A 12,788-nucleotide genomic window follows, 5' to 3' on the forward strand; every position below is an offset into this window, starting at 1 on the left:
AACCCTTCCCCTGACATACTCACATGGACTTCATTGTAGAATAAAGAATTAATTAATTAATTTAATCCAGTCCATGCAACCATTTTGCTTTGGAGATGGTAAAATGCACATCGTGTTCATTTTGCATTAAGTGTTGAGATAAAAACTTGGCGAGTGCAAGTTGTTGTCACTTGATGAACAAATTTCTGCTCATAAAGCTGATCAAGGACAGCAAATGATATGGGAACATCTTGTTTCCTTGCAGAGGAGACTTGGTTCTAGGAGTGGGGCTGTGTAGGTGCCTTCAAGTACAGTAATTCTCAGGCTAATAATGCCAGAAGCCATAAAATCTCTCAGTTTGAGGTTTTGTGAACAGCAGCGCTGAACGATTGGGGAGTACTGCTGAGATGATAGCCTGAATGATGATTGAGTTTTCCTGGAGAGCCTTTATCTGTGCTTAAAATTGGAGGTAATGTTTTTAAATTAAACCATAATAGAAGTTCATTGAGCCTTCGGAGTGGTTTCTCTGTCCCCTCTTTACGTGGTTTATCATTTTCTGTAGGAGTATTCTCAATCTTTTAGTTCAGGACAAATTGTGCTGCTGTCAAAACAGGGCATTAAAAGCACCCCAGAACAACACCTGCAGAGTTTTTTAGGACATTTCCTATCAATTGATGAAAGGAGAAGTTTGCACTCAGGTTGTGCCCATATACTGTAACCAAGCTTTTGTATAGGCACTTATATAGAAAGAGGTGCTTATTCCTCACAAAATTTTAACATGCTTTTTAGGGTGGTGCCCATAAACATGTTGTGTTTCACTCCATCAGTAGGTTTTTTTCAGCTGCTAGGGATTAGCCTTTATCACTGAAATAAAGTGTGAAATCCAAAGTGTGTCTTCATTTAAAAGACAGCAGTGCTTGATGTCATGAGCAAATCGTGCTGCGACTGTGCTCTGGTCACTTGAGATGAAGTATTGATCTTGCAATTAAACTTTCAAGTATCTGTCCTTTTTAAAGAGAAAAAAAAAAGTTTAAAATGGCTAATTGCAAGAAGCTCATTTGAGAAATATTGCTAGAGGAAGAGAATGCTAGTGCTGACACCAAAAGATTAAATTTTGAGCACATAGCCTGCTAGGTACAATATAGTTTCTTTTCTAAAATGTTATGTTAATAGAGGAAAAGGATTGTCTGTGGCAGATCTGTGGATCCGCCAACAAGAACCCAACAAGAGGGTTGTGGAACCCAACAAGAGGGTTGGGCAGCTCTGCTCCTAAAGACGGTGACGAATGACCCAGCAACTCTGAGTTTCCTAGAACATTTCAACAATTAGATTAACAGATGCCAGAAGAATCTGAGAACATGTGAAGGGTTCTCAGCTTTATAACCCCAAATAAACATTCTGCACTGAACTTTTTTATGGTTATGAAGAAAGAATTCCTGGGTTTGTGATAACACAATCCATCCCTTTGTGTGATGGATCATTGTGAGCCCTCTGTCTTGGTCTTGAGGTTCTGTGAAGGCACTGAGGAAAATGTGCTGTCAAGGAGATTAATCAGAGTTATCTTCATGATCCCTTTTAGTTCCTGCTGTACTGAAAGGCACATTTAATTGCATGTGAGTATTTCCTCTTTTACACCTGCTTATGTACTTAGGGCCTCTTTTTTCTAGGGGAATCTGTAGTTGATTAAAATTGCTGTGAGTTTTCTTGCGCTAATTGACACCAAATGAACCTGTGCATCATGCGTGTCTATATGTGCAAATAGATAAGATTATGCATGTGTATATATGTGTTTAGGTGCATATATATGCACAGCTAATGGGAAATACCTTTCACTTAGCAATTAATTTAGGAGTCTTCAGTCTGTGTGGCATCTTAGAGGTCATTCTGCACCACAGTGTTTTGTATTTTCCGCTGCGTTGATGCCATAAAAACCCATAAAAATGCTAATTGCCCCAGGAAAATGTAGGCTGTTTATAAGTGTGTATGGGATTGTTTTTCAGCCCTGTGATACAGGAGGAGGTGTTATTTCAGGTTTATAATTTGAATGTGTGCATAATTTGAATGAATACAACTTTGACAGTTTATTAGTTAGAAAAGAAGTAGAAAAAAAAAGACAGCACTGTGTCGTTCTTCAGCGAATTGATTGCTAGGAGCATGTTATTGACTTTGGTGATAATATCATTATATATTTTACAGTCGTAAAATCAAGAAATTCAGATTATGCCCTGAGGGCTTCACAGATTTAAATAAAGGATATAGCCATTTCCAGGGTTATTGGTTTAGATTAGCGGGTGCTACGAGGAATGCTGAGTGTGTTGTGGGCAGGACAGAAAGAGCAACAGTGCTCTCACTGCAGCGGGGCTTTGCTTCATTTTATTGTTCTATTTATGAAATACACTCACTTACAGATCCCCTGGGAGGATGAACAGCGTTTGCTCTAAACTTTAGCATATTAATACAGTGTTAGCTTGGTGTTCTGTGGGGCTGAGAGCTGAAATCAAGTGTAATCCTTGGCTTGTTCCACGAGTGGGGATAAATGAGGGAACACTGGCTAAAATACACAGTGCCTGGGAAGCAAACCTGGGGTGAGCTGACACAAACACATCTCTCTCTCTTGGTGGCAAAGGCAGGGGATTGTGGTCCCTTGGGTGCAGCTCCCCAAGGAGCCCCAGTGCCTGCTGCTGGGTACAGCCCTGGGAGCACCTCTGGAATTCAGCTCGGGCTGCTCCATCCTGGATCTTCCAACAAGCTCCTCTCCCTCTTGGACTGCTTCCAGTCACCCCTTGGGACTGACTGGACTCGAGGCACGTGGGTTGAGCACTTGGGGTTTGGGTTTGGGTTTGGGTTTGGGGCTGTTCCCAGCTTGCTTGAAGGAGTCTCAGTTTAATTAAGGTATAGTGCCTTGAATAAAAATGATTGACTGCATTCCAGACCTGGTTTATGACTTCTATAGTAGCTTTGGTGAGATGGATAAAGCACCTTAATGCTGATCATGCTGCTCAGCCTCTCTCCACTTCAGATGGGAGTTTGGGAGCACATTGCATCACCCAGCTCTGGGCATTTATTGTTCTCTTAAAAGACTGTGGAAGTCCAAGTGCAATGTCACAGCTCCACAGCAAAGGTCGTGTTTTCCTTCTCACGAAGAAGCAGGGGGTCCAGCTGGAACATACAGCTCCAGGGTGTGTGGTGACATCCACAAAAGTAGATAAAAATGAATTAATTACTCTTACATTTACATTTTAAGGGCCTCTGAGGACTATAAATCTATACACTGCAAACAAAACTTTCCCTGGATCAAGATCAGCACATTATCTAATTGAAAGGGATCACTTTTTAAACTGAATTTGTATGACTTCTTAGTGGGTTTTTAGCTTCTGCACTTTTTCTAATTTTTTGGCATGAGAATCAAATGGATTTTAATTTTGATAACCTTGTTCCATTTTGGATTGTAAATTGCTTGTGTTGAGTTAGGAACAAATGCCTGGGTTATCGCTTATGAAAATTCTTTTGCTTATGAAAAATACTATGAAAGTATTTTAGAGCAAACCATTGGAAAGCACCCATTGATCTCAAATAGTTTTGATACAGACATTTAGTTTAGGATCATTTTAGAATGGTGTAAAGGTACTGGTCTTCTGAAGAAGAACTCTGGGGATGTTCCTCCCTGTGCAGGAGGCAGGTGAACAGCTGCAGTGGACATCAGCTGCTCACCCAGAGTGATTTGGCATGGGTGCTGTTCTCTAGTCAAGAATTGCTAAAACAAGATTTCAGGAAATGTGTTGTGAGAGAGGAGTGGTTGTCATTAAACACGGGCTTCTAATTTTGCTGCAGATCATGCCCTAATATTGATTTCTGATCTGAAGCCTCAGTGTTCCATAACACCTTCACAGGTGACTGTCCCTCTTTGAACCATGGAGATATTACCTAATCCCACGATGTGGTTTCACAGTATTGAAATAAAACTCAGCTCTGGCAGTAAGTGCATGCCTGTATCCAGAATAATTTTTCTTCCAGAGGCTGGGACCCATCCAGTGTGGTGGCAGGGATGGCTGGAGAGCCAGGCTTGATGGCAGAGCTCCACTGATAAATGCAGGAGCTGCAAAGGAGCTAAGCTTGACTATGTTTGTTATATGGAAGGAAAGACTCACTTCCCTGGGTGTGTTCCTGGCATGGGCACAGCCTCTGGTTTAGTGGTTTAATATTCTCACTCCCCCTCCTCTGAAGCCTAGGATGAATTACAGCCTCGTAATTCAGGCATCTGTTATTTATGCAGTTTCAAATACAGAAAGAACCTCGTTCAAAAGCTGTCATTAAAAACCCCACCCTTTTTTGTTTCAATGATGAGATGTTTATGACAGTCTGACTATCTACTTTCCAAAGTGTCCAGGGTTCAAATGAAATATCACCCTCCCATAAATCTCACACACCTCATGGGTGCTGTAAAGTCAACTGCACTGACAGTGTCACATGGTAATTTCCCAAGCAGGTAGGGAGTTTTCAGCACCAAAATTTGGGAATATTGGTGAATACAGATGAGAGGAGATGTGGGTGTGTGCTGAGGAGTGGTGGCTTGCAGATGGCTGACCCACAATACAGGGCAGTATGCGTGAGCACTCTGTGTGCTCTGCTCGGGACATATGCTCTGGGGTTTCACGGATGAATTTGTAGTCTCCAGCAATTTGCAGCTTCCACCGTGGTTTCAAATATCTACATCATTTTCAGGCTGATGATTTTTCCCAGTCATTTATCCCAAAAGCATTTCATCCTGCTTAATCTGGGTCATAATTGACATGGGACTTGTGCCGAAGCAGACACGGCCGTAAGTTGTGTTTGAGTGGGCCGCTAATGGCAGGGGTTTAGTTACGTGCAGTAAAACACAGCAGAAATGTTAAAATAACAGATGAATGCAGGGTCACAGTCACAACTTGGACCCAGAAAAGACTCTTGAGCACTTGACATGCTCCTGCTGTCAGCTCACAGCTGCCTTTGGCTCTGCCCAAGGCGTGAAGTTGGAAATTTCGGGTGAGGAAGCTGTTGGAATTGGATCGTATTTATTGCAAATCAACAGGATGTCTTTGCAAGTGCAAAAGACATATGGAAAAGTCCACTGTTATTGTTGTACTTTGTTGTGTCTCCAGATGTCTTCCCTCCTGCCCTGCTCCAGAGGCTGAAAGTGGGAAGTGGTTTTTCATTGTTTCTAGCTGATAGTGCCAACATCTGCCTTGACGTTTCCCTGGGGAATGATATTAGCACTGCTGAGAGTTTCTGATTCATCACTTGTGTCCCATCTGCCTTTTTTTTATTCTCCCTTTTAAATACATGAAAATGTCAGAGCATGAAGTTTTAGCCCTGCTCAGTTATTTTGAGGGGTGAGAAGAAATCAAGGGAGACACTTGGGTGGCTGCTGAACTAACAGCAGCACTTCAGAGCTGCCTTATTTTTAAAGGGCTACAAATGAGGCATTAAAACATTGCTCTGAGCTGATGTTTTTCATTGAAAGAAATGGTATTTGTGAGCTCAAACATACTTGAAGATCTCAAAATGCTTAAAATAGCTCTGTTTTCTTAATATATATTTAATCCATCATTAGTTCTCAGTGCTTTACTCTGAGGGGAAGGGAACCAAATGAACATCTTCATTTGGAAGTACTCTTTGCTGGTCATATATGCTCATCATGATATTGTAAGGACTTAATTCCATAATTAAGAACCTAACTGCTTGATCAACTTGGTAAGTGTGTAAATCAGCAAAGTTGGCCACTGTTGACTGCTAATGAAGTTGCTTTTAATAGAAATGCAAAACAAAATAGCATTTTTCCCCAAAGCTTCTTCTGTACTTCTTATCAATAAACAGCTGTACAGTGTCAGATTATATTAATCTTCATATACTAATAAAAATTATTGTATTAATGATACTATTTTTTTAGTGATTTAATCTGACCTTTTAAAAGAAATGAGCTCTGGAAGAAGTTTGGGCTGGCATTCTCAAATGTAGACTAGGACTAGATCCTGACCTGTGACTAATTTATATCAGATTGTGGTTTTTTGTTCATTCTCTTATATGAGCTGGAAGAATCTGACCAGAGCCCTTAGGTGCCAATAGTGTAAATTTTAGCAATGTCTGTCCATGTTTAGGGAAGGGTTTTTTTTGAGAAATCTTTTGAGTCCAAGAAACTGAAAATTGTGTAATATTTCACCGTTCTGCCTGCTTCTTTGTGCTTTGGCTGTTGTTTGTTTGGTTGCAGTTATTTACAGCTCACTCCTGGGTTTTTTTGAGATCCTAGCAAAAAATTCCACAGGCAGCTGCAAAATATATGTTCAATCAATTTTAGGAAGACTGATTCCCTAACTAACACTTTTCTTCCAGCTGAGACACAGTAAAAACTGTTCCTGCAGATACTGAGGGAAGGGGGGAAAGTTTTCCTGACAGAGATGTCTCTTTTGTGGGTTGTTGTGGTGACACAGTCACATGGTTCAGGTAATTTAGGTACCTTGGTGTCATGGTTTAACCTCAGCTGACAACAAAGCACCATGCAGGCACTCACTCCCCCTCCCAGCAGGATGGGGGGAAGAGAATTGGAAGGGTAAAAGTGAGAGAATTTGTGGGTGGAGATAAAAATAGTTTAAATGCTTCTACTACTACTACTATGACTACTACTGTAAGGAAAATAAAATAGCAGAAAAAAGAGAGAACTAAAACCTTAGCATTTTTATTAAGAAACTTATTTTTTGCCTTTTTTAAGCTTCTCAGGGTGAGCCTGTGAGAGCAGCCTTCGCCAGTTATGTTGTTTCTGTGTATGTTTATGTGCAAAAAGAGTAGAACCAGGAGTTTTAAAGCATCATTGTTCTATAGACAAGCAATACAATTTGGTATTTGGTTTTCCACCTTTCAAATGTTAGTAGTGTAAATATTGCTTAGATGAGTCATTTTATAAGGAAATAGCAGCATGTTAGAGTTTTGTCTGCAAAATGTAGAATTCTCCTCTGTGTTGGAATCGAAACTACTCATACAGATCACAAGTTTTCACAGAATTCACACAGAATTCACAGAATCACTGGGTTGGAAGAGGTCTTAAAGATCATAGAGTCCAATCCATGCCCCAACACCTCAACAAAACCCAGTGCCACATCCAGACTTTGTTTAACACATCCAGGGATGGTGACTCCACCACCTCCCTGGGCAGACCATTCCATAAATTTATCACTTTTTCCATAAAAACCTTTCCCTAATAGCCAACCTATATTTCCCTTGACTCAGCCTGAGACTTTCAGGTCCACGCGCTGTGATTCATGTTTATCTCTTACTTCTGTGAAAACCTAATTTGTGCACTGGAGATTTTGTATGGCGACAGTTCCACTGCGAATTCCTTTGGGGTAGCGAGGCCAAAAGGTTTTATGGAGTGAGCATTTCCTTCTAACTCCACTGAAAGGTTCGGGGTTAGACCTGACTTGTCACTTGGCTGTGCTCCTTCCCTTGTTCCTCTTTGCCCTGCTGTGAATATCCTCATGGCCACGTTGTCCTTGCAGGTCAGGATCGCAGCGAAGCCACTTTGATCAAGAGGTTCAAAGGTGACGGTGTCCGCTACAAGGCCAAGCTGATCGGGATCGATGAGGTTTCTGCTGCCCGAGGGGACAAGTTGTGCCAGGACTCCATGATGAAGCTCAAGGTGCAGTGAAACTTTCCAGTGTTACAGTCAAACGGAGTGAAATTCAGCTTGAGCTTGCACTCATTCTCCTTTCATGACACTGAGCCTTAGTCTGGTTAATTATGTATTGAAATCAGTCAATTTTGCATGAACTCCTGCCTGGTATTGCTTATCCTGGTTTAATTTTAATACATTATCTCTGAGTTCTGTAGTTACTCCGTGATTGACACCACTGCAATTTGTCCACAAATTACAAACAACACACTGCAAATTGAATAATTTTATTATGCAAAAGGGGAAGTAAATGACTGTGGAGGAAAAATGGGATATCAGAGCATTTTATATGACATTTCTAATCAACTACAGCACTGCCTCTGGCTGTTACATCCTGTGAGTGATGGGTCTAGGCAGCCAGATTTAGGGGGAACTGGTGTTCTCCTGGGAGGAGAATGTCTTGCACCAGCAATGGAAGGGCTGAAGTGTTGCTAAATCAGGCAGTGCACTGAGAGGATGGGGCATGAGGACATAAAGAGGAGTTCATGGAGTTTTGGGGATGAAATGAAGCCATGGCAAAGGCAGGTTTGGGTGTAAGGTTGGTGTGTGGACACTCTGAAGTACCAGTGGTGTCGAGGGCGGGCTCTCTGGAGCTGACAGACATCCCTCTATGGCCCAGTCTCTCTCAGAGCATGAGAATTCCTGTAGGAATTGTTCTGTCCCTCACCTTAGGACATGTGGAAGAGCTTGAGTCACTGGGAAGGAAGGAAGGAAGGAGAGGTTGTGTTTTCCTGGAGTGCACCGTTGGCTGTTCACTTCCCATCTCCCCTCTGCATTGCAGGGTTACAAACCAGGTCTGGCAGCAAACCCTCTGCTGCTTTTTCCCTTTTATTTCCCTCCCAGCCCTCTCCCCAGCCTAGAGAGCTGATGGGTTTTCCATTGCTGGTTTTTCAGGAGGAGAAATCACTAAATGATGTCTGGTCATACCAGCCCACAGAGTTCCAGTCCACCCAGGAGGAATGAGTTACTCATTAGGGAAACATCATGGGGTGACACTCAGCTTGTGGTTCAACAACCTAAAAGCAAGATCTGGGAGATAATTTACAAATCACTTTCATGGCAGGCAAAAATTAATCTGCTCCAAAAGTTGCTCTGTTGTTGTGTCACATCTGCCACAATATTCCTGCCTGATTTAAATGTGTGCTGGGTGTTTCTGATCATTTCATGGCTCCTGGCACTATGGGGAGAGTTGTCACTGTCCTGCTGCACAAACCTTTTTGTCTCTCTCCTCTATGGATTAATATTTCCACATCTCCCAGGTGCCTAATACCTGTTTGCAGGTGGCAAGATTGATCTAAACAGTACTGGGAAATGACTAAAATTATTAAAGGGAGGAAATGTTAGAAATTCATTTTTGAGGGCAGAGCATTAATTTCTGGACTCTGGAAACCCAGTGTTCCATAACAAGAATTTGGAGGCCACATAAAGTCTTGGGGTGGCTTTTGACATCAGATCCTTGTAATGGTAGCAATGAAGGTCTTGAAACCTAAGTTAGATGTTAGTGAAACATTGGAATCTCAGAGAACCAGATAAAGTCTAAATATTTCATTTCATTTAGGAGTACAACTGATTGTATTTGATCTCAGTTCAGTGTTACTGGTCAGGGCAGGCTCCTGAGAGGGTGGAAACAAGTTACTGTTCTAATTTTGCTGTGGGAGAATAATGCATGAGATGGTATCAGCAAATTCTCTTAAAAAAAAGGTCTGAGATCTGAAAAAAAAATTACCCTCAATGCCACTTTGTCACAGCAAAGATGTAGCTTGATTTTTAGAAGAATATTTTTCTTCTAGAAAAACATCAAGTTGCTTATACTAGATGAGTGTGAAGTAAGGTAAATTCATTGGCATTTTCTATCCTCTGCTCTTGTTGTTTTTGTTTTTTTTTTCCTATTTAAAAAATAAATAAATAAATAGAACAGCTTATAGCTGGAAAAAGTGTGCTAGAAATGACCTTCAGCTTCCATGAAAACAAATTTCATGGAGGATTAGCTCGTGCAGAGGTTGGAAGTGGGAGCACATTTGAAACGCTCTCTGGGTAGCATAAAGAGATGTGGTACCTTGCAAAAAAGGAGGAAGCCAGGAGTAAGGAGGGGGCTGTTCCTGGAAAACCTTTACGTTTTCCTAGAAAAGTGGTGAAATGTCCACAAGTAAATCTGTGGCATGTGGGAGAGTCATGAAATCAACTAAAACTGCTCCTTGTTTCCACAGGGAATTGTTGCTGCGGCTCGATCGAAAGGAGAACATAAACAAAAAGTCTTCTTAACAGTTTCCTTTGGGGGAATCAAAATCTTTGATGAAAAGACAGGGGTAAGTAAAGCTGATTGTGTGGTGGGATAGAGTTGAATCTTTCCCTGATTCCTTTAGAACCATTTCCTGGCTGGGCAGTGGAATCTCTGTGGTGCAAGCACACATGAAGCATCTCAGAAATTTGATAAAGGGTTATCGCACTTGTAGAGTTTAGCTTGTGTATTGTCAGTGATAGAAAAACTACATTTTGTATGGAATGAGAGGTAAGAGATGCTGGAAAAGTTGAGGTTGTCTCTGTGAGCTATCAACTTCCCAAGTAGCCATCTGGTGGAGGAAGTTGCAGAGGCTTTCATGCCTTATGCAGTTTCTGCCCCACCAATACCATGTTTGATTTTTTTAAATTGCTCTAAAAGAAGAAACCTAAGCAAAACATTACACTACTTCAATATAAAGCAACAACACACAAACTGTTTTAATCATAATTAAGAAGATTTTTACAGCAGTTTAAGCTCTGCCTTGAATTTTAAAAAGCTCTTGATTTAATCTTTTGGAAGATTAACTGTTTAACACGGTGCCAGAAATAAAACCCTACTGATGATAGATGAAATTATCTTTGCCAGTTAATTTATATTATTAGAAAATCAATGTCATTGAGCTCACTGATACATAATACGAGTAGTTAGTAATGAAAAGCTCATTTGGGATGTGTTGTGTAAAGTATCCATGCAAAAGCTGTGTTTCAGAGGGCATTGCTGGGGTTACAGAAAATGGGAAATGTCAGAATTAGGGCTGTCAGTGCAAATTGCACCCCAGCCACTGTTGCTTTCCTGAGATTAAAGCCTTTTATTGGGGAAATAAAAAAGAGGAAAGAGAAAGTCTATTCCTTTTGCATTTGTCTCTGAATGTTTCTCAAACACTGGAATTTTTTACATAGAATAAAGAGGGAAAAGAGGACATGTTTTAGAAACAAAGGTGTGCTTTATTCCAGCTGCCTCTCCTGGAGCATCCTGCACACTCTGCTGCCTGCAGAAAGTGAGGTGGGGACACGGGAACAGTCTCCTTCATTTCACAGCTCTGACATCCCATACTCTAAATCTGACATAACTATATCATCCTTACAGCAAACCTGTCACTCACCCACTGGGGCTTAGAATGAAACCCTTAAATCCAGCTTGCAGATGTCTGCCCCTGAGCTGCCCGAGTGATGGACAGGACTATTGAGTTGTCCTTCTTGCAGCAGGGCTGTCACAGAGGCATGTGGGGAGCTTTCCACAGCACTTTGGACATGTTCTTGTCAAAACAGGAGAGTCCTGCTTCCCATGCCAAGGCTTTGGGGCAGAGGTGCATGGAATCCTCTGTCAGATCTTCACAGCCACCATCCCTTGGGCTTTTTTCCCACCTTGGGTCTCTCCTTTTACAAAAGTTTCACACCCTTGTCCCATTCATTCTTAGCCTTTCTCATCCAGCCTGTCTCTGTTTTGCCAGCCTACAGTTGTCACCTCATTCCCATTCCTGCTGGAAAATCCCAAAATCTGGCAAAAGTAGGGGTTGTACGGCTGCTGTGCCCAGGTTTTTGGATGGGAAGAAGCTGTGAAGAGCTGGAAAAAGATTCTATTTCGCTCACACTGATCTTCTAATTTCCATGTTAAACTTCAGAGTTTATAAAGTTTGGAGTTTGATGTTGACTTTTATGCAGCAGGGAAAAAAGCAGCCCTTAATAGGGAAGAGTCTGGATAATCTTGCATTTGCTTTCTCCTCCTTTAACAACCCTGTCTGTCCCTCACTATGCTTTTTCCCTTAGCTGTATTTCCATGATTTTGGAATTCCCAAAAGGGTATTTTGGAAAGATTATTTACCTCTCTAGAGTGTCTTTTCTTAACTTCTACCATTGTCTATTGCTGTCACGTCTGCCCCAGCACCAGTCCCATATGATAGAAAAGAATAAAAATACTCAGGAAAAAAAAAGTGGGCTTCTTCATGTTGAGTATCTTGTAGGCTGCCATTGGATTTTAATTTATCACAATAAAAAATCAATTTGTAGCTCAAAACTAGCAAATTTTTTTTCAAATTGGCAGTGTCATAGCTGACTTCATACAGATGATTTAGGGGAATTGCTCCATAATTCGTTACAGATGAAGGGCTCTGGTTGGGTTACTGATAATGATAAGCAGGTTTTTTTTCTTCCTCTACTGTATAGCTCTCCTTAATATGTTCCAGACATAATATTCATCAAAAAGCATTGATTTTAATAATGGTATTATTCCAGCCATCAGGAATTCTGCCCTTTGAGTAAATTTATCCATGAAGGAGATTGAGTTGAAGGTAGAATATAATTTGGAAAGAGTATATCTCACCAAGAAAAATGCAAGAAGGATTTTACTGTGAGTTTGCACTGTAGATGCAGTACAGTTGGTTCATCTACAGCACTGTAATAGAAATAATAACAATCCTTTCTTATTCCATCATTCCATGCCAGGGATTACACTAAAGAGGTCCCTTCATTCCACTTTCCAAGTACTTGTCAGTGTATTTAGAACATGATAGCAAAAAATTGTATTTAATATGACTAACAGGATGTTCTCCTGTTGTGTCTATGCCAAAAATTGTCATTACACATGGGGTTTGAGACCCTATTAATCTTATAAATGCACCTTTTTTTTCAGCTGTCAGATGTTTTCCATCCACCCCATTTGCTTTCTCCAGATTATGTTTGCTAAATAAATACCTTACCTGAAGGATATACATTTTCTTTTGGTTTTTACTGTAAAAAAACCTACCATAATTATTTCTGAACACAATATTTTCTCTACCCAATGCCACTTGAGAGATTTCCTTGCTGCATATTACAATAAAATATTTTTTTT

The 12,788-nt window shown here is 40.9% G+C and overlaps 1 protein-coding gene across 25 annotated transcripts in view; it reads left to right on the forward strand.

Moving 5' to 3' along the window:
* Positions 1 to 12,788, forward strand: part of DAB1 (DAB adaptor protein 1) — a 411,790-nt gene that overhangs the window by 346,578 nt on the left and 52,424 nt on the right. For all 25 annotated transcript variants that reach the window (XM_072932586.1, XM_072932571.1, XM_072932570.1 and 22 more), the window contains 2 exons: positions 7,506 to 7,645; positions 9,886 to 9,984. In XM_072932586.1, coding sequence (XP_072788687.1) covers positions 7,631 to 7,645; positions 9,886 to 9,984 — 114 coding nt within the window. In that variant the 5' untranslated portion in view covers positions 7,506 to 7,630. The remainder of the gene's footprint in view (positions 1 to 7,505; positions 7,646 to 9,885; positions 9,985 to 12,788) is intronic.

This window comes from Taeniopygia guttata, chromosome 8, assembly GCF_048771995.1.
Source record: "Taeniopygia guttata chromosome 8, bTaeGut7.mat, whole genome shotgun sequence".
In the NCBI taxonomy this organism is placed as follows: domain Eukaryota; kingdom Metazoa; phylum Chordata; class Aves; order Passeriformes; family Estrildidae; genus Taeniopygia; species Taeniopygia guttata.